The following is a 21,865-nucleotide window of genomic DNA, read 5'->3' on the forward strand; positions in this document are numbered from 1 at the left end:
CCCCTACTCTGAATATGTTTCCATTCAAATTTGATTGGATCGACGTCATAACATCCGAGATATCGAGTCGATCTCTAGTAACCCTGCCACAACCCAGGTCTCATTGAGTTCTAATGGCGGGAAAGCTATATATATCCAATCATAACAGGTGTTATATATGACCATGTCAATCCAATCTACTCTAGATATCCATGGCATCCGAACTTGGCCGGTGAGGGCTGGAACTAAATTTCCTAGGGTTAACTCGAGTGGTTCAAGTAAAATCGTTTTGTTGAAACCCGAGTAAGTAAAGTAAAGTGAACTCGGCCAGATATAATTATCATATGATATTAAATTGTGAAAATAAATAATCAATCTCTTGTTTTAATGAAAATGAAAAATCAAGCTTCAACATAAAGGGGGTCTCATTGGGGGGTTCTGATCCCGGATCCCGCTTACTGTTTTGTCAGATTCCCGTATCCCGCTTACACTATGTACCTAAGCAATTCTCATTTTTTTGTAATTTCCCATGTCCTGCTAGACGTCATTTCCCATTTTCCCGGCACAATAATTTGACTTTCACGTGTCACGCTTACAAAAAAACGGCAATCCCGCGTCACGCTTAGACCCCAATGAGACCCACCATAAATAATCTGTCCTTTTAGTCCATAAAAATATATAACCAATCCTATACCTATTTTCATGCCCCTCTCCACTATCACAGAATATGAAATGGTCGTCCCCTTAATATACTAATTTGTGTAGGTATTTGGTGATATCCGCATACCGGAAGTAAGGTGGAAACGCTTTTACAGCCATTTGCAAGCGGGGAAAGGACATTGAAATTGCCCAATCTGCCTTAATTTGTGAACATTTTAAGTTAAAATCATGCTGTAGTCTTTTAAATATACCATGTTTATTACAGACAAGACAAACAATCACTGGTAAGACCATGTGTCCATATACAACAATATCGAAACAGAGCAATTTATCGTAGGGAGGGTAACGACAGGAAAGTAGGGCACACATAATTTTTCATTGACACACGAGTAATAATTACCCCAGAAATATAGAAATACACATGAAGTTAACGATTATATTGTAACATTTTAGTCTTACCATTGGTTTCTAGTTTGCAGAGACGGGGAAACATTAATGAATAATGGGGGAAAGAATGGTTATGCAACGTAAATGGGTTTTCGTGTGTAAACGTATTCTCATTCATAATCTGTCTCATGACATTAAACCCTGCTAGCTCAACCATTTACGTTACTGGTAGAGAGGGTTCGGCCTGTGCTTTCGCTCCAGGACTTCTGACAGCATACTGACAATACAACGAAACAGTAAATTCAATAATGACAAGAATAAGAAACCTAAAAATGACCAGTGATGACGATTTGCCAAGCAATGTATTTGCTCATATAACAAATGACCAAAATTCATAAAACAGTTTCATATTTAATAGACAAAGACAACATAAATACATAAATCATATCGCGGTATCTCCAGGGCAAAAAATATCAATTTAGAATTTCAATACACTTTCGAACTTCCCCTTTTTGGACAAACAATGCGGTGAAAAATACCCATACAATTTAACCATTTCAAAGAAGCGTTTGGCCTTAGTGCTATCTAATTGAATAAAATAAAATGATACTAGAATTTGAAGTGTCCGTTTACTTAAAATATTGAGAGCTGTACACTATTCGTTTTTAACTAAATTATAATCCAATCAATCAAGTTGTGACGTCAACCTTCCGAGACAAAATAATTATACCCACTGGTTCCCACCGACTTTGTTAGTCTAGATCATGAATCTCATTATTCTCTGACTAGGGAACAAAAATCGATCCAGTAAAAAAACCCATCGCATTTCCCGTTTAGTTTTCAATCCAACCAGAGCAATGTCTGAAAAACGTTTTTCAGTAAAATTGACCAGTTCAAGATCCAAAACCAAAACATGCGATCATACAAAATTCTATTTCCGAGTAATTAGGCACGAACAATCCCGTAGATTGACGACCGTTACTCCAAAATATCCCTCGGATTAACACTCTGTCTAAATATCGCTATCAAAATGAAACCCATCTCTTTATAAACCCGAAATCATAAAATATCAAGCTAGTGTACAATTCCCTCTATTTATTCTGGAACGGAAACGTAAATTTAACATTTTAGAACTGTTTGACTACGAGACCGAAAAGAAATATATCAAATGTAAAGAAATAAACATTTAAGTCAAACATCGAAATACAAAATAAATTGAAATTTAAAGTACAACTTACCAGTACGAAAGTTTTACCCAATCTAAAGAAATACTGCCCTGACGAGGTTTAAATATCCAAGTCTGGACATTGAGTTCAAGCACGAGATAAACGATCCCCGCGAAAAAGTGACCGGACAACTATAGTTATATATAGTATCTAAAAATAGAAAAAGGGGAATTTACGATGACCCACAAACGTTACAGTTATTTTAGGATACATATACATTTGTACATGTACAAATGTACATATTGTGTACTATGAGGGGGAGGACAGGGGAGTACCCTTCTCCCTTCTCCCACCCATCTTCTCCTTTCTCCTACCCCGTTCTCCTTTCTCCCATTAGAATAAAACATCTCCTTTTGAGATATTTTTTCTTGAAATATTAGAAAAAAATTTAAAAGGAGAGATATTTTATTTTTTCTCCTTTCTCCAACTTTTTCTCCTTTTTCCCAGCCTTCCTCTCCTTTCTCCCACCCCCTTTCTCCTTTCTCCTACCCCCTTTCTCCCTGTCTCCCTTACCCCTCTCCTTCCCCTCTACTATAGGGACCACAATGACAATGAAGTGAAAACAGAATGATAAAAAAAAAATTATATGATAATTCATGTATGGTTTGAATGAATCCAGGACAACTCGCCCCACTGGCAAATTGCACCACACCAAATCATCCCACATTTTCACCAGCTCGCCCCATCTTTTAAAAAATCCCCCACTCTTGTTAACCAACTCTCCCCACTTATAAGTGTTACATGTACATGTATATAAAAGGATTAAAATCCCTCTGTATGTATTAAAGGTCTGCCAACACACCTCATTTAAATGAAAAATAGAATAATTATAACTGAATGAATTTTTTCGTGCTAACTAGCCCCACTTATGAAACATGAGGCAATCTAATTGAATATAGGTCTGCAAACTCGCCCCACTTATGACATGTATGAGGTAGATGAAAACTTGTGAAAACCTTAGAAATACATGTACTTGGTTTTTTTTTTAAATTCTTTTCTTTTGTTTGAAATAAAGCAGATATGTCAGCATTTCTTTGAAGTCAATTTTATTGACTTCATGGTACAACTTGCTGTTCATGGTGTTTTTTTTATATTTTATTAGTATCACAAGTTGGGTTTTTTTCATTTTAAGTGGGGGAATTTGGCATACCTTGATTGTATATTCATCAGAATTTAACCTATTTTAATAAGTGGGGGATTTGGCAGGAGTAAATCAAATGATTTGGTAAACCAGTACGGGGCGACTGTGCTACCCTGAGAAAAATTGTTAAAGGCATGGTTTTACATCTCAAAACTTGGGAATTTTGGGGATTGTAAAACAAAGATTACCGATTTCCCAATTACAAGTAAATTTTAAGAAAATTAAGGGGAGATTATTCAAACATTAGAAACAAAACACCATATCATTTACTTAATACGTATATAAATATTTACTTCTTCGTGTAGAATAAAGATAACTTGTACAAGTAGTACCCCTGACTGACCATGGCAAGTTTAATATAGGTAAAGTCAGAATTTTGTTCCAATACAATGAATTTTCATCCAGTAGGGGACTATGTACTGCCATGCAATACTCACAGAATGTTTGCTTTTTTTTCTAATGTTTTTAAGTAAGATAGACATGATAGCCATTATTTATCAATTTCTGAAAATTATCTATGAGAATCTGAAATATGTCAGAATCTGTCAGGATAATTGTGTAAGAACAGTATGTAGAACTGTCATCCTGACACAGTGACCTTTTAGAAAGTTCTAGCTAGAACAGTTCTTACCTAGAACTGATTTGGTCAGTACTACCTGATCCTGACAGTTCTATATACCCTAGAAAATTTAGAACAGTTTAAGACAGTTCTACCTACAAATGTAGAACTGACCAAAATAATTGGTCAGTTCTACAACTAGAACAGTTCTACAATTATAACTGATTTGATCAGTTCTACGGCTAGAATTGATTTAGAACAGTTTTAAGAACTCTTTGTCTTAAATATAAATAAGTAAAAAGAATATAATATGCATTAAAAAATTCTCATCACAGCACTGTAAAAGTACACAGAGTTGACAGGATCTCACAAGTATAAAAAGTAAAAGTACACAGACCTGACAGTATCACAAAACTTAGTATGAAAAGTAAAAATACATAGACTTTACTGTATCACAAAACTTAGTATGAAAAGTAAAAGTACACAGACTTGACAGTATCACACAAGTACATAAATTGTATGAAGTATGAAGTATGAAAAGTAAAAGTACACAGATAACAGTATTACACAAGTATGAAAAGTAAAAGTACACAGACTTGACAGAATCACACAAGCAGGGTTTCCCATGGGTCAATTATTTTTTTCCACATCTCTTTCGCCAAAACAATATACAATGATATATTTTTCGCCTCTTTATTATTCTATTCGCCATTAAGTAACATGAATATACATGTATTGTTTGTTTGAAATTTTCCTTCTTTCCTCCCCTCAAAAAAAATTTATATATTAGTTTGCCCCATTGCCATCTATGATTGTTCTCTTAAATTAATTTTTTTGTCCACATTTTAATGAATAAACACTTAACATTTACTTTAAAAAAAACTTGGCTTTTTTTATAACTTAAAGGGGGGAAATTCATTATAGTTGGAACAAATTTCCCAAAAGAGGAGTACACTTACTTTTAACTGAATAACACAAAATTCTTGGACATGTTTTAACCATATAATACTAGATAGATGTATAGTTTTTGGGAAAAGTTTCTTCAAATAATATGAATATGTGCCCTTTTCTGTTAAAAAGTGTTTTTTACAACCATAACAAAACACATTTTGTATCACTTTAAATTGATCCCTCATCAAAGGTATAGTCATTTACATTGAAGGGTTATCTCTCATTTGAGTGGTTGTTCCCAACCTGTTGAATATATTCCTTCATAAGGACCATTTTCTTTTCCCAACCATCCTAAATGAAAAAGTTGAGATGTAAACTATGCTTGAAACTCGTGCGTCGCCAAAACGACTTTAACAAAATGACACTCTCAAATAAATTATCTATTTCAAAGTCAAAGGATAAAGTTTTAAGTCAGGATATTTTTCTTGATATGAATATTTTTCATCTTAACAACAGTTTTCCTCTCCGGACCATCTTAATTTAAAAAGGAGAGGAGAAAAGTTTGTGTCAAACAGGAGTGTTGCAAAGCGGTTAATAAATGATCCTTCATGTGGCATGTGACGGAGCTAATTTAACCATATCATTTTGTTAAACAATACAATCAACACCTTTATTAATTAGTCCAGCTTTTGTTGCCTTCTGTTATAAAAGGCAATCAGCTGATTATTGATTTTCTGTCCAAATCTTAACGAGCCGAAGGTCAATTCCGAGTATTGTCTGATCAGGTAAAGTCTGAGAAACCCAAAACAAAGTAAATAATCAAAATGGATGAAATTAAATCGTTATATATATTTCTTTCGCCCAATCCTTTGGCAAATGTTGAATTTTAATCTCCACAATTATTATTTTTTTCACAAAATGCGAAAATGGCGACCGCAAGTGGAAATCCTGCACACAAGTATGAAAAGAAAAAAGAAAACATAACTGACAGTATCACATAAGTATGAAAGTAAAAGTACACAGACTTGATAATATCACACAAACTTGTATCAAAAGTAAAAGTACACAGACTTGACAGTATCACAAAAACTTGTATCAACATTAAAAGTACACAGACTTGACAGTATCACACAAACTTGTATCAACAGTAAAAGTACACAGACTTGACAATATCACACAAACTTGTATCAAAAGTAAAAGTACACAGAATTGACAGTATCACACAAACTTGTATCAAAAGTAAAAGTACACAGACTTGACAGTATCTTGTAAATCTTGTATCAACAGTAAAAGTACACAGACTTGACAATATCACACAAACTTGTATCAAAAGTAAAAGTACACAGAATTGACAGTATCACAAACTTGTATCAGAAGTAAAAGTACACAGAATTGACAGTATTACACAAACTTGTATCAAAAGTAAAAGTACACAGACTTGACAATATCACACAAACTTGTATCAAAAGTAAAAGTACACAGAATTGACAGTATCACACAAACTTGTATCAAAAGTAAAAGTACACAGACTTGACAGTATCACACAAACTTGTATCAAAAGTAAAAGTACACAGAATTGACAGTATCACACAAACTTGTATCAAAAGTAAAAGTACACAGACTTTACAGTATCACAAACTTCTATCAAAAGTAAAAATACACAGACTTGACAGTATCTTGTAAATCTTGTATCAAAAGTAAAAGTTCACAGAATTGACAGTATCACACAAACTTGTATCAAAAGTAAAAGTACACAGACTTGACAATATCACACAAACTTGTATCAAAAGTAAAAGTACACAGAATTGACAGTATCACACAAACTTGTATCAAAAGTAAAAGTAGACAGACTTGACAGTATCACACAAACTTGTATCAAAAGTAAAAGTACACAGAATTGACAGTATCACAAACTTGTATCAAAAGTAAAAGTACGCAGAATTGACAGTATCACACAAACTTGTACACAGACTTGACAGTATCACAAACTTGTATCAAAAGTAAAAGTACACAGAATTGACAGTATCACACAAAATTGTATCAAAAGTAAAAGTACACAGAATTGACAGTATCACAAACTTGTATCAAAAGTAAAAGTACGCAGAATTGACAGTATCACACAAACTTGTACACAGACTACAGTATCACAAACTTGTATCAAAAGTAAAAGTACACAGAATTGACAGTATGACACAAACTTGTATCAAAAGTAAAAGTACACAGACTTGACAATATCACGCAAACTTGTATCAAAAGTAAAAGTACACAGACTTGACAGTATCACACAAACTTGTATCAAAAGTAAAAGTACACAGAATTGACAGTATCACAAACTTGTATCAAAAGTAAAAGTACACAGACTTGACAGTATCTTGTAAATCTTGTATCAAAAGTAAAAGTACACAGAATTGACAGTATCACAAACTTGTATCAAAAGTAAAAGTACACAGAATTGACAGTATTACACAAACTTGTATCAAAAGTAAAAGTACACAGAATTGACAGTATCACAAACTTGTATCAGAAGTAAAAGTACACAGAATTGACAGTATTACACAAACTTGTATCAAAAGTAAAAGTACACAGACTTGACAATATCACACAAACTTGTATCAAAAGTAAAAGTACACAGAATTGACAGTATCACACAAACTTGTATCAAAAGTAAAAGTACACAGACTTGACAGTATCACACAAACTTGTATCAAAAGTAAAAGTACACAGAATTGACAGTATCACACAAACTTGTATCAAAAGTAAAAGTACACAGACTTGACAGTATCACACAAACTTGTATCAGAAGTAAAAGTACACAGAATTGACAGTATTACACAAACTTGTATCAAAAGTAAAAGTACACAGACTTGACAATATCACACAAACTTGTATCAAAAGTAAAAGTACACAGAATTGACAGTATCACACAAACTTGTATCAAAAGTAAAAGTACACAGACTTGACAGTATCACACAAACTTGTATCAAAAGTAAAAGTACACAGAATTGACAGTATCACACAAACTTGTATCAAAAGTAAAAGTACACAGACTTGACAGTATCACACAAACTTGTATCAAAAGTAAAAGTACACAGACTTTACAGTATCACAAACTTCTATCAAAAGTAAAAATACACAGACTTGACAGTATCTTGTAAATCTTGTATCAAAAGTAAAAGTTCACAGAATTGACAGTATCACACAAACTTGTATCAAAAGTAAAAGTACACAGACTTGACAATATCACACAAACTTGTATCAAAAGTAAAAGTACACAGAATTGACAGTATCACACAAACTTGTATCAAAAGTAAAAGTAGACAGACTTGACAGTATCACACAAACTTGTATCAAAAGTAAAAGTACACAGAATTGACAGTATCACAAACTTGTATCAAAAGTAAAAGTACGCAGAATTGACAGTATCACACAAACTTGTACACAGACTTGACAGTATCACAAACTTGTATCAAAAGTAAAAGTACACAGAATTGACAGTATCACAAACTTGTATCAAAAGTAAAAGTACGCAGAATTGACAGTATCACACAAACTTGTACACAGACTACAGTATCACAAACTTGTATCAAAAGTAAAAGTACACAGAATTGACAGTATCACACAAAATTGTATCAAAAGTAAAAGTACACAGAATTGACAGTATCACAAACTTGTATCAAAAGTAAAAGTACACAGACTTGACAGTAACTTGTAAATCTTGTATCAAAAGTAAAAGTACACAGAATTGACAGTATCACAAACTTGTATCAGAAGTAAAGTACACAGAATTGACAGTATTACACAAACTTGTATCAAAAGTAAAAGTACACAGAATTGACAGTATCACAAACTTGTATCAGAAGTAAAAGTACACAGAATTGACAGTATTACACAAACTTGTATCAAAAGTAAAAGTACACAGACTTGACAATATCACACAAACTTGTATCAAAAGTAAAAGTACACAGAATTGACAGTATCACACAAACTTGTATCAAAAGTAAAAGTACACAGACTTGACAGTATCACACAAACTTGTATCAAAAGTAAAAGTACACAGAATTGACAGTATCACACAAACTTGTATCAAAAGTAAAAGTACACAGACTTGACAGTATCACACAAACTTGTATCAAAAGTAAAAGTACACAGAATTTACAGTATCACAAACTTATATCAAAAGTAAAAATACACAGACTTGACAGTATCTTGTAAATCTTGTATCAAAAGTAAAAGTTCACAGAATTGACAGTATCACACAAACTTGTATCAAAAGTAAAAGTACACAGACTTGACAATATCACACAAACTTGTATCAAAAGTAAAAGTACACAGAATTGACAGTATCACAAACTTGTATCAAAAGTAAAAGTACGCAGAATTGACAGTATCACACAAACTTGTACACAGACTTGACAGTATCACAAACTTGTATCAAAAGTAAAAGTACACAGAATTTACAGTATCACACAAACTTGTATCAAAAGTAAAAGTACACAGAATTGACAGTATCACACAAAATTGTATCAAAAGTAAAAGTACACAGAATTGACAGTATCACAAACTTGTATCAAAAGTAAAAGTACACAGACTTGACAGTATCTTGTAAATCTTGTATCAAAAGTAAAAGTTCACAGAATTGACAGTATCACACAAACTTGTATCAAAAGTAAAAGTACACAGACTTGACAATATCACACAAACTTGTATCAAAAGTAAAAGTACACAGAATTGACAGTATCACAAACTTGTATCAAAAGTAAAAGTACGCAGAATTGACAGTATCACACAAACTTGTACACAGACTTGACAGTATCACAAACTTGTATCAAAAGTAAAAGTACACAGAATTTACAGTATCACACAAACTTGTATCAAAAGTAAAAGTACACAGAATTGACAGTATCACACAAAATTGTATCAAAAGTAAAAGTACACAGAATTGACAGTATCACAAACTTGTATCAAAAGTAAAAGTACACAGACTTGACAGTAACTTGTAAATCTTGTATCAAAAGTAAAAGTACACAGAATTGACAGTATCACAAACTTGTATCAGAAGTAAAGTACACAGAATTGACAGTATTACACAAACTTGTATCAAAAGTAAAAGTACACAGAATTGACAGTATCACAAACTTGTATCAGAAGTAAAAGTACACAGAATTGACAGTATTACACAAACTTGTATCAAAAGTAAAAGTACACAGACTTGACAATATCACACAAACTTGTATCAAAAGTAAAAGTACACAGAATTGACAGTATCACACAAACTTGTATCAAAAGTAAAAGTACACAGACTTGACAGTATCACACAAACTTGTATCAAAAGTAAAAGTACACAGAATTGACAGTATCACACAAACTTGTATCAAAAGTAAAAGTACACAGACTTGACAGTATCACACAAACTTGTATCAAAAGTAAAAGTACACAGAATTTACAGTATCACAAACTTATATCAAAAGTAAAAATACACAGACTTGACAGTATCTTGTAAATCTTGTATCAAAAGTAAAAGTTCACAGAATTGACAGTATCACACAAACTTGTATCAAAAGTAAAAGTACACAGACTTGACAATATCACACAAACTTGTATCAAAAGTAAAAGTACACAGAATTGACAGTATCACAAACTTGTATCAAAAGTAAAAGTACGCAGAATTGACAGTATCACACAAACTTGTACACAGACTTGACAGTATCACAAACTTGTATCAAAAGTAAAAGTACACAGAATTTACAGTATCACACAAACTTGTATCAAAAGTAAAAGTACACAGAATTGACAGTATCACACAAAATTGTATCAAAAGTAAAAGTACACAGAATTGACAGTATCACAAACTTGTATCAAAAGTAAAAGTACACAGACTTGACAGTATCTTGTAAATCTTGTATCAAAAGTAAAAGTTCACAGAATTGACAGTATCACACAAACTTGTATCAAAAGTAAAAGTACACAGACTTGACAATATCACACAAACTTGTATCAAAAGTAAAAGTACACAGAATTGACAGTATCACAAACTTGTATCAAAAGTAAAAGTACGCAGAATTGACAGTATCACACAAACTTGTACACAGACTTGACAGTATCACAAACTTGTATCAAAAGTAAAAGTACACAGAATTTACAGTATCACACAAACTTGTATCAAAAGTAAAAGTACACAGAATTGACAGTATCACACAAAATTGTATCAAAAGTAAAAGTACACAGAATTGACAGTATCACAAACTTGTATCAAAAGTAAAAGTACACAGACTTGACAGTATCTTGTAAATCTTGTATCAAAAGTAAAAGTACACAGAATTGACAGTATTACACAAACTTGTATCAAAAGTAAAAGTACACAGACTTGACAATATCACACAAACTTGTATCAAAAGTAAAAGTACACAGAATTGACAGTATTACACAAACTTGTATCAAAAGTAAAAGTACACAGACTTGACAATATCACACAAACTTGTATCAAAAGTAAAAGTACACAGAATTATTGACAGTATCACAAACTTGTATCAAAAGTAAAAGTATACAGACTTGACAGTATCACAAACTTGTATCAAAAGTAAAAGTACACAGAATTGACAGTATCACAAACTTGTATCAAAAGTAAAAGTACACAGAATTGACAGTATCTCACAAGTCAGTCAGGGGTACTACTTGTACAACACTTGAAGAAGTAATATTAATATACTTATATAAGTAAATTTGTAGGGTACTTATACAAGTGAATTTTATTTATATACGATAGAAGGCATCCTATCTTTTTTTATTGAATTTTTGGGACTTCTTTCCTCTAATATAATTTTGAATTATCTACCCTGTGCAGATGTCTTTACTAATTATTTAAGTGTAATTTCATGGACAATAAAAGTCCCATTTGTCTGTTATCTTCAGAACACTGCTCATTTACAAGCCCCCAAAGCTCAATTTTTGAAGGCATTGCTGCAAATACTTAAGATCTTTGCACAATCAGTTTCTTTGTTGAATTAATGAGATGTAACATTGAACTCTAATAATAACATATAAGCTAACCTGGAAAAATTATTAAAGGTGTGATATTACATCTCAAAACTTGAGAATTTTTGTATGATAGTAAGAAAAATTTACTTAGGGAGCTACCATTTGATTTTTATGGGGGGGGGGGGGGGGGCTAGGATGAAATTTGAAAAAAATAGGCAGGACAGGAGTTTTGAGTAAAAAAAAAGGCAGGATGAGCAACTTGGTTAAAAAAAAAGGCAGGATGACAATTTGTGTAAAAAAAGTCAGGATAAACTAGTAAAAAAAAAAGGCAGGACCAAATAGAGTAAAAAATAAAAAGGCAGGACAGGGATTACAACTAAAAAAAAAAAGCAGGACAAAATTTTTCATCCTAGCCCCCCCCCCCCCCCCCCATAAAAATCAAATGGTAGCTCCCTTATAAAAGTAAATTTTTGAGAAAATTAAAGGGAGATTATTTAAACATTATAATTAACTTATATGTGTATATTTTTTTTAATTTCTTCAAGTAAATAAAAATAGCTTGTACAAGTAGTACCCCTGACTGCAAGTATGAAAAGAAAGTAAATGTACCCAGACTTTACAGTATCACACAAACTTGTATCAAAAGTAAAAGTACACAGAATTGACAATATCACACAAACTTGTATCAAAAGTAAAAGTACACAGACTTGACAGTATCTCAAACTTGTATCAAAAGTAAAAGTACACAGACTTGACAGTATCTCACAAACTTGTATCAAAAGTAAAAGTACACAGAATTAACAGTATCACACAAACTTGTATCAAAAGTAAAAGTACACAGACTTGACAATATCACACAAACTTGTATCAAAAGTAAAAGTACACAGACTTGACGGTATCACACAAACTTGTATCAAAAGTAAAAGTACACAGAATTAACAGTATCACACAAACTTGTATCAAAAGTAAAAGTACACAGACTTGACAATATCACACAAACTTGTATCAAAAGTAAAAGTACACAGACTTGACAGTATCACACAAACTTGTATCAAAAGTAAAAGTACACAGAATTAACAGTATCACACAAACTTGTATCAACATTAAAAGTACACAGAATTGACTGTATCACACAAACTTGTACACAGACTTGACAGCATCACAAACTTGTATCAAAAGTAAAAGTACACAGAATTTACAGTATCACACAAACTTGTATCAAAAGTAAAAGTACACAGAATTGACAGTATCACACAAACTTGTATCAAAAGTAAAAGTACACAGAATTGACAATATCACACAAACTTGTATCAAAAGTAAAAGTACACAGACTTGACAGTATCACACAAACTTGTATCAAAAGTAAAAGTACACAGACTTGACAGTATCGCAAAATCTTGTATCAAAAGTAAAAGTACACAGACTTTACTGTATCTCACAAGTATGAAAAGTAAAAGTACACAGAGTCAGACTTGACAGTATCGCAAAATTTTGTATGAAAAGTAAAAGAACACATACTTCAAGTACATTAAATGTATGAAATATGAAAAGTAAAAGTGCACACTAAAAGTATGCAGACATGACAGTATCACACAAGTATGAAAAGTTTAAGAACACAGACTTTACAGTATTACACAAGTATGAAAAGTTAAAGTACACAAACAGTATTACACAAGTATGAAAAATAAAAGTACACAGACTTGACAGTATCACACAAACTTGTATCAAAAGTAAAAGTACACAGAATTGACAGTATCACAAACTTGTATCAAAAGTAAAAGTACACAGAATTGACAGTATCACAAACTTGTATCAAAAGTAAAAGGACACAGACTTGACAGTATCACACAAACTTGTATCAAAAGTAAAAGTACACAGAATTGACAGTATCACACAAACTTGTATCAAAAGTAAATGTACACAGACTTGACAGTATCACACAAACTTGTATCAAAAGTAAAAGTACACAGAATTGACAGTATCACAAACTTGTATCAAAAGTAAATGTACACAGAATTGACAGTATCACACAAACTTGTATCAAAAGTAAAAGTACACAGAATTGACAGTATCACAAACTTGTATCAAAAGTAAATGTACACAGAATTGACAGTATCACACAAACTTGTATCAAAAGTAAAAGTACACAGACTTGACAATATCACACAAACTTGTATCAAAAGTAAAAGTACACAGACTTGACAGTATCACACAAACTTGTATCAAAAGTAAAAGTACACAGAATTGACAGTATCACACAAAATTGTATCAAAAGTAAATGTACACAGACTTGACAGTATCACACAAACTTGTATCAAAAGTAAAAGTACACAGAATTGACAGTATCACAAACTTGTATCAAAAGTAAATGTACACAGAATTGACAGTATCACACAAATTTGTATCAAAAGTAAAAGTACACAGAATTGACAGTATCACAAACTTGTATCAAAAGTAAATGTACACAGAATTGACAGTATCACACAAACTTGTATCAAAAGTAAAAGTACACAGACTTGACAATATCACGCAAACTTGTATCAAAAGTAAAAGTACACAGACTTGACAGTATCACACAAACTTGTATCAAAAGTAAAAGTACACAGAATTGACAGTATCACAAACTTGTATCAAAAGTAAATGTACACAGAATTGACAGTATCACAAACTTGTATCAAAAGTAAAAGTACACAGAATTGACAGTATCACACAAACTTGTATGAAAAGTAAAAGTACACAGACTTGACAGTATCACAAACTTGTATCTAAAGTAAAAGTACACAGAATTGACAGTATCACACAAACTTGTATGAAAAGTAAAAGTACACAGACTTGACAGTATCACACAAACTTGTATGAAAAGTAAAAGTCACAGATTTACAGTAAAATACAAGTACATAAATTGTATGAAGTATGAAAAGTAAAAGTACTAAGATGACAGAATTTCACAAGTATGAAAAGTAAAAGTACACAGACTTGACAGTATCACACAACATTGTATGAAAATAAAAAGTACACAGACTTGACAGTATCGCAATATTTTGTACGAAAAGTAAAAGACCACATTTTTCAAGTACATTAAATGTATGAAGTATGAAAAGTAAAAGTACACAGACTTGACATTTTCAAACCAGGAACATATATATGGATATGATGTTCCCAGATCACACATAACAAGTGAAAGTATGAATTTTTTTGTAATGCATGACATTTTTCTATATTTGATATATATTTTTATTTACAGAATTATCCATTTGGAAAAAATCTTAAAGGTGAAAGACAAAGGATATATAAGTCAGCAGAGAATTCAGGTAAGCAATAACAAGTTAAAAAAAGACAAAACAAAATACCTGGTAAATGTTATCAAACCCCACATACATCAGTGGACAATTTTTTTTTTTTTTAGAGTAAATTAGATTGAAGGTCATAGAGCATATGCCATCATAAAAATAAAATTGAGAATGGAAATGGGGAATGTGTCAAAGAGACAACAACCCGACCAAAGAGCAGATAACAGCCAAAGGCTTAATCTGTTGTTCCTGATTTTTTCAAAAAAATGTTTTTCTCTGAAACCTTCAGTGAATTAAATCTTGTCTAGTTGAAATCATTTCTCATATGTGAGCAAAAACCTAGCTGTGGTTGTTGACCATATTGCCTCGTTCAAATAGTATTCATCGCCTTATAAATTTCAAAATTAGACCGTAAATAAAATTTAATATTGCAAAATGATAAGTGGCTCATGTTCCACCCTTATTTCAAGAGATCTTAAATCCCCAGTGAAATTGTTAAAGGATTATATCCTGTAATGAATATTTTACCCAATTTTAACATTTGTGCATGTATAACTTTGAAAACTTTTATAGATAGAGAGAAGCTGTAGGCAATGAAATTGACCAATCTACAGCAAGAGTAGATCTACTAATAACAAGACATTTTTAATCTATGATGTCTATTCCTCATTTTATTTATTACTTTTAAAATGAATGGTATTTTTTCAGATTTTTTGCATTTTTAACTGGATTTACTGAATGAAAAATTTAAAGTTATTAAACATGTTTAGTTGATGAAGTAGAGCCGGCAGTCAGGTACCTGCCAACAGTTTCGGTGTAATTACATGAATTACTTTTGAACCAATCAACAAAGATTTATAAATTATAGTATATAATATTTTTACTGGTGATGACAACATGCATATGTAGGTGAAGTTTATTATAGACGATTTTCACTTTCACCATTCAGGAGTTGTGGTTCATGGGAGTTTGAAAAAGGGTCTTTCCTATTGTGTCCATACTATTACTCATGTACTGTTTAACCAAAGCTTTTCAAATTTTAATGTGTTGTAATTATTAATGACAAAATGGAGGTCTAGTTCAATATCGAGGATTGTAACTTTTAACGTTCAGGAGTTAAGGTCCTTGTGATATTGAAAAATGCCTGACACAAATAGATGTTAAAAAAATCAGGTTTGCTGTTGCTCTGACAGCTCCTTGTATAACTATTGCAATCAGGCTATTTGACTGTTTGTTGATATAATGATGATAAGATTTTAGTATGTCTTTGGTGTCATTTTGTAAGAAAACCACATTTGTTGTCACACAGATTTTTGCCCATATTGTTTATGTTTATTCGTGAAATAATATATCAGGATTGAATTAATAGAATTAAACGATGTAATGAGTAAAGATAAACTAATAAGTTGTCTCATTTTAATTTTTTTTTTAGAAAAAAGAATATTTATGGAGGAAAACCAGCAGAAGTCATTAGGTCAAAAGAAGGAATTCCATGATGTCTACAAGGATTTTTTAGACGCTAAAATTAAGGTTCGAAAATTAACTTCAAATGAAATTGAAAAGCATACCCAAGGGAAACACTATACTGATACAGAAACTGTAGATGGACACAATAGTAATATTGAAATGCAAAATCAGACTAAAAAACTTGATTCTTTACCTGACACAAGAAAGTCAGAATCTGATGAAAAAATACAAGAAATCACACCAAAACACAATACAATGAGAACACATGCAGAACACAAAATTCCATCAGAATCATTTCAAACAAGAAGAAGTGGAAGAAAAATAGTTCCTTCTGCAAAAGTTTTAGAGGCATCTGGGCAGTCTGGTAAAAAGTCAAAATTTCTGGATAAAAATGGGAGCAGTGAAAAAGAATCATGTCAGAAAGGACAGAAACAGACCGGTACGGATAATTTGATGCATGATCTTGTTCCTCAAGAAAAAATAATTGGAACAACAAAACACAGCAGTAATAATGATAAAAAGCACTCAACTTCTATCAATGATGGCAAACATGGCAAAGGAAAAGGAAAACAGAAGAAGGTAACAACACCATCACATACTGATGAAAAAGAGAAGACAATTTTAACCCGCAAAACTAAAAATGTTGAAAAAGAGGAAAATTCTCCTGCTAAAAGAATTAAGCTACAAGTTAGTGATACACAGGTAACAAAAGAGCCTGAAACAACACCTATACGTACAAGTGGCAGGAAGAAAGTTTGTTCAGCAAAAATGAAAATGGCGATAAGCTCTGAAGGAACAGATTTGCAAATGAAGCGCTTCCTTCAAAAACGTGATACAGAGTCCAAAAGTGGTAATTTAATCAAGGAAACTTGTGCTATGGAAGTGGTCGAAAATTCTAAAAAGAACGCAAATGATAGACCAACTCGCCCTGCTAGACAAAAACAACAGGAAAACAAAACTGATCCTGCAATCAATGAAAAATCAGAAAGTTCAACAAATGACACTAAACAGAAACAACAAGAAACTGCAACTGCCTACACCATGCCAAAAAAAGTAGAAAATACTACTGAATATGCTGTACAAAAAAGACATCTTTCAACTAGGCAGAAAAAAATAGAGGATACATCCAAACGCCAAGAAATTATCACTGACCACACTTCTCAAAAACCTGTGGAAATAACTTCAGGTGATATAAGTACAAAAAACGAAGAATGCAAATCTGTTGATTCTAAGCAAAAACAACAAGACAATCCTGCTGAAACTTTTATACAAGACAAACTCAACAATGAGAGTGCTAATGATGAAATAAGCAAAGAATTTACAGGGCAAAATGATAGTGATAATGATGGATTAAACAATGAATATACAGGGCAAAATGAGATTCATAATGATGAATTAACCACTGGAAGTGTTAGTAAAAAACCATCTTTTACAACACTTGAAAAAGATGTTGCTGAAAATAAGAAAACAATTCTTGAAAAGCTTAACATGATCATGAATGAAAAAAGAAACAAATTCCTGGCTCTGCAGCGTAAATTCAAAGTAGCTAGACAGACAGTACTTAAGGCTAACATCAAAGGAAAGGATGTTGAGAACATTAAATGCTTTGTTTGTAAGAAATTATTTCAGTTTGGGAACTATATGTGTGAACATGGGAGATCTTTTATATATCCTCATGCATCTGTTTGTAAAGAATGTGGAAGAATTTTTCGAAACTCTTCACTTTTGAAACGTCATGTTCAGCGAATTCACTATGAAAAATCAATTAAATGTAAAACTTGTGGCATCATGTTTGGATTGGAGGGTGATCTGAGACGACATATGGAGCGAGTTCATAATATCAAGGTGTCTAAACATCAAAATAAAGACGAACTTAAGAAATCATCTGATCATGACTACATAATAATGGAGGATACTGATAAAGATTCACAAGAGAAGAAATATCTATCAATAGATAAGTCAGTTTCAAATTCATTTTATAGCTTAATCCCTGCAGACTATGTTATCAAAAATGGAGACAAGTGTATTTGTAAAAAATGTGGAATGGTTTTCTCATCTGTTTTAAATTTAAACTACCATGCCTACAGAAAACATATAAATGGGAAGAATTTTTTTTGTAAACACTGTAACAAAGGATTTCCATTATCACGAGACTTAAAAAATCACACTCAGATTTGTCATACACAAAATCCTCAAGAATGCAGCATTTGCTGCAAAAAAATCAAATCAAAACGTGGTTTAAGAAATCACATGGAAAAATATCATAGGGATTCTTCTATTTTTGCAATGCGGTACCAGTGCTATTTATGTGAAAAAAGATTTGGATATACAAAGGAACTTCAAGATCACATAAATGTGTGCCACACTGCAAAAAATGATTGTTATTTTTGTGGCAAAAATTTGGCAACTTCAAGGGGCTTGAGGAAACATATGGAAAGAATGCATGGGATTGAAGAAACCATGCATGACGATGAATTTGTCTCATTTGAAATTAAGTGTCTGGAAGAGAAAAAGAATTTCAAAGCTCAAGAAATAAAGACAGAAGAAGCTATTTCATTTATTGAAGAGAACTTGGGAAAATCACCAATAAAGAAGAGTTCCTTGAAAAACATTGAAGAAATGGAGAGTTGTCAAATCGGTAACGAAATGGAAGTGAAACCATCTAGTAGCCCAAAAAGTAGAAAAAGACATCAAAAACAAAGTGCTAATAAACCTAAAATGAAGCTATTTAGTAGCCAAATTGGAAAAAGTCGAAGTGTACAAAGCAGTAATGAGACGGCAGGAACTTCAGATAAATTGTATATATGTGAACATTGTGGTGCCACGAAATGCAAAGCATCACAGTTAGCGAAACATGTCTACGATGCACATCAGTTAACTGCATTAAACTGCAACTTCTGTGGTATACTTTTCTATTCAAGACAGAAAGCCATTTTACATAGGAAGCAGTTTCACCCAACCATGGGAAGGAACGCATTTTGTTTCACAGAGGTAACTAAACCTAACATGACAAGTTCCAATCCCAATAGTGAATTAGAGAAGCAGGATAACTGTAAATCATTGGAAGCATGTGAAGTAGATACTAGAGAATCTACTCCTCCAAAAGTTGTAGCCGTGGCAGTTCGCTCACCCGATGAACTGAAAAATCAGAATATCAATTTTAAAATTAATAATTTTGGAGATAATAAGTTGGATAAATTTTTGGAGTGTGACAAGCAAGAAGACACAGTACTTATAGCAAGGAGATATCTTTCTCCAGTGAAAAAAGTTGTAACTAAAGAACTGTCAGATGAGAACAAGATTAATCCTACCCATTCTAAACTATTTTCTTTATTAAGTAAAGGGAAATTACCGCCAAATATGGATGAAGAAATTAAAAAAGAAAATGTGATACTTCACAAGGAAGCTCTTATAAAGGAGAATGAAGAAAAAGGAAAAATTGAATTATTGCATAGTGCAGGGGTTACTGAGCAAGATGCTTTGTTGCTCCACCATTTTGGAAGTGTAAACAGAAATTTTGAAACAGATTCAGACCAGAGCCCTTTGATAGATTCAGAAGTCTCATCAGAACTTTTAAAGGAGGCTCATTTACCTGGGGAGGAACTTTTATATCAGGTAGAAGAGTTGGCAGAGGAAGACTCAAAACTAATTGACACTATCAATGCATCTTTAGTAGCAAAAGAAGTGGTTATTAATGTTGAGAGTACTTCCAATGCAAAAGTAATGAAAATGACAAAAGAAGATATTCTTCAAAGGTTTGACGAAAATAATAGCAGGAAAATTACTGGACAAGTTAATCCAGCAAAAGATGTGATGATTATGAATAAACATGTAGTTATTCAGACTGATAAAAAATGTACATTGTCCGTTAAAACAGATGACCAAGGTAATAAATCAATAATTACTGGAGCCTCAGAACCAAAAAATGCTACACAAAATGAAGTTGAGATGGCATTTAAACACTTAACTTCCTTTAAAGAAGGAGATTCATTAAATGACAATGAAAATGATCCTCAAGATAAAGATGAGAAGAAATTAGTTAAAGTACATCAGATTATTAATGTTCCAAAAAAACTTGTTCCACCTTATCAGGCAAAAATAAATTTACCCAAACCTGATGAGGAAGTGCACAATACTGTTGTATACCTACCAAAAAATATCAAATCAGTAGATATGACTGTTGCTAACATGGATAATGATGATGAAGATGTTTATATTCTGTTTGTTATGTAATATTTTCTTATACATTTGGAAATTTATGTCTATGTTATATTTTCTTATACATTTGAATAATTATGTCTCAGTCATATAGAAGTCTTGCATGTTTAAAGGAATTTGTCTGAATGGGGATTTACTTTGAACCAAATGTACATATGGCAATTGCATATGTAACTTCTGTAATATTCTGTACAATCTCTGCTTAAAGCTCCTTCTATATGAGAATTATTTTAACAGGCTTAATTTTTCATTTGCTTTAGAATATAATAAGATTAGCTAGACTAATAATGTTTTAAATATTTGAATTATTTGCCTATCAGTCCTTGTTTTTATAGTCATAAATACAATTTTCTCCATTTGAAAGCTAAAATTTGTGACAGTCCAATTAAGTGTTAACGTTTAAACAGCAAGTATAAAAATTCATTCAATAAAGATATTAAGGTAATAAAGGTTAGTCCTTTTGTAATATAGTCAGGTATAACAGTCCAACATTTGTTTTCTGGAACTCATGACAAATTTTAGAGACAAAGTTATCCCCCTTTAGCATGTTAAGTCATGTAGATTTATTTAGTTATGTACATTGTAAGTATAAAAGTCATTTTTTTTTGTAATTATCTTAGACAACATAGCCATGATTGTATAGTATGTTGAATGAACTTTAGTTGACAGGTGCTTTAACTGCTCATAACACATAACATTTAAGTTTTATTGACATTATATGTCTATTATGTTCAAAATACTACCTATTTACAACCTTCCAGAGTGCAGTTTTTTCACACAGATACTTAAAACTTTTATGCAATAGATTTCTTTTTTTAGTTTTTGAGCTGAAAGAGTGAATTCAAATTAAAAAAAAAACTAAAGAAACTATGTATTAAGAGAGATTATTCATACTTTAAAAATAAAATTAGAATTTGACAAATTTACTTCAACAAGTAAATTAGTATCATCTTGACTTAATAAAAATAACTTTATTACCTCGAACTGTCTTACTACCTACATAGTTTAGCAATCAAATATTAATCAGTTGTACATTTATGTGTTAAATCAGACCCAGTTTGTGTCTATCACA

At 31.8% G+C, this 21,865-nt stretch overlaps 1 protein-coding gene across 1 annotated transcript; it reads left to right on the forward strand.

Annotated features, from left to right (window-relative positions):
- Window positions 1-760: 760 nt before the first annotated feature.
- Window positions 761-20,931, forward strand: LOC143062682 (uncharacterized). Its single transcript, XM_076234423.1, has 3 exons — window positions 761-923; window positions 15,063-15,129; window positions 16,541-20,931. The coding sequence occupies exon 3, from the start codon at window positions 16,555-16,557 to the stop codon at window positions 20,806-20,808; it is 4,254 nt and encodes a 1,417-aa protein (XP_076090538.1). The 5' UTR covers window positions 761-923; window positions 15,063-15,129; window positions 16,541-16,554; the 3' UTR covers window positions 20,809-20,931.
- The last annotated feature ends 934 nt before the right edge of the window (window positions 20,932-21,865 follow it).

This window comes from Mytilus galloprovincialis, chromosome 2 (genome assembly GCF_965363235.1).
Source record: "Mytilus galloprovincialis chromosome 2, xbMytGall1.hap1.1, whole genome shotgun sequence".
NCBI classification, from domain to species: domain Eukaryota; kingdom Metazoa; phylum Mollusca; class Bivalvia; order Mytilida; family Mytilidae; genus Mytilus; species Mytilus galloprovincialis.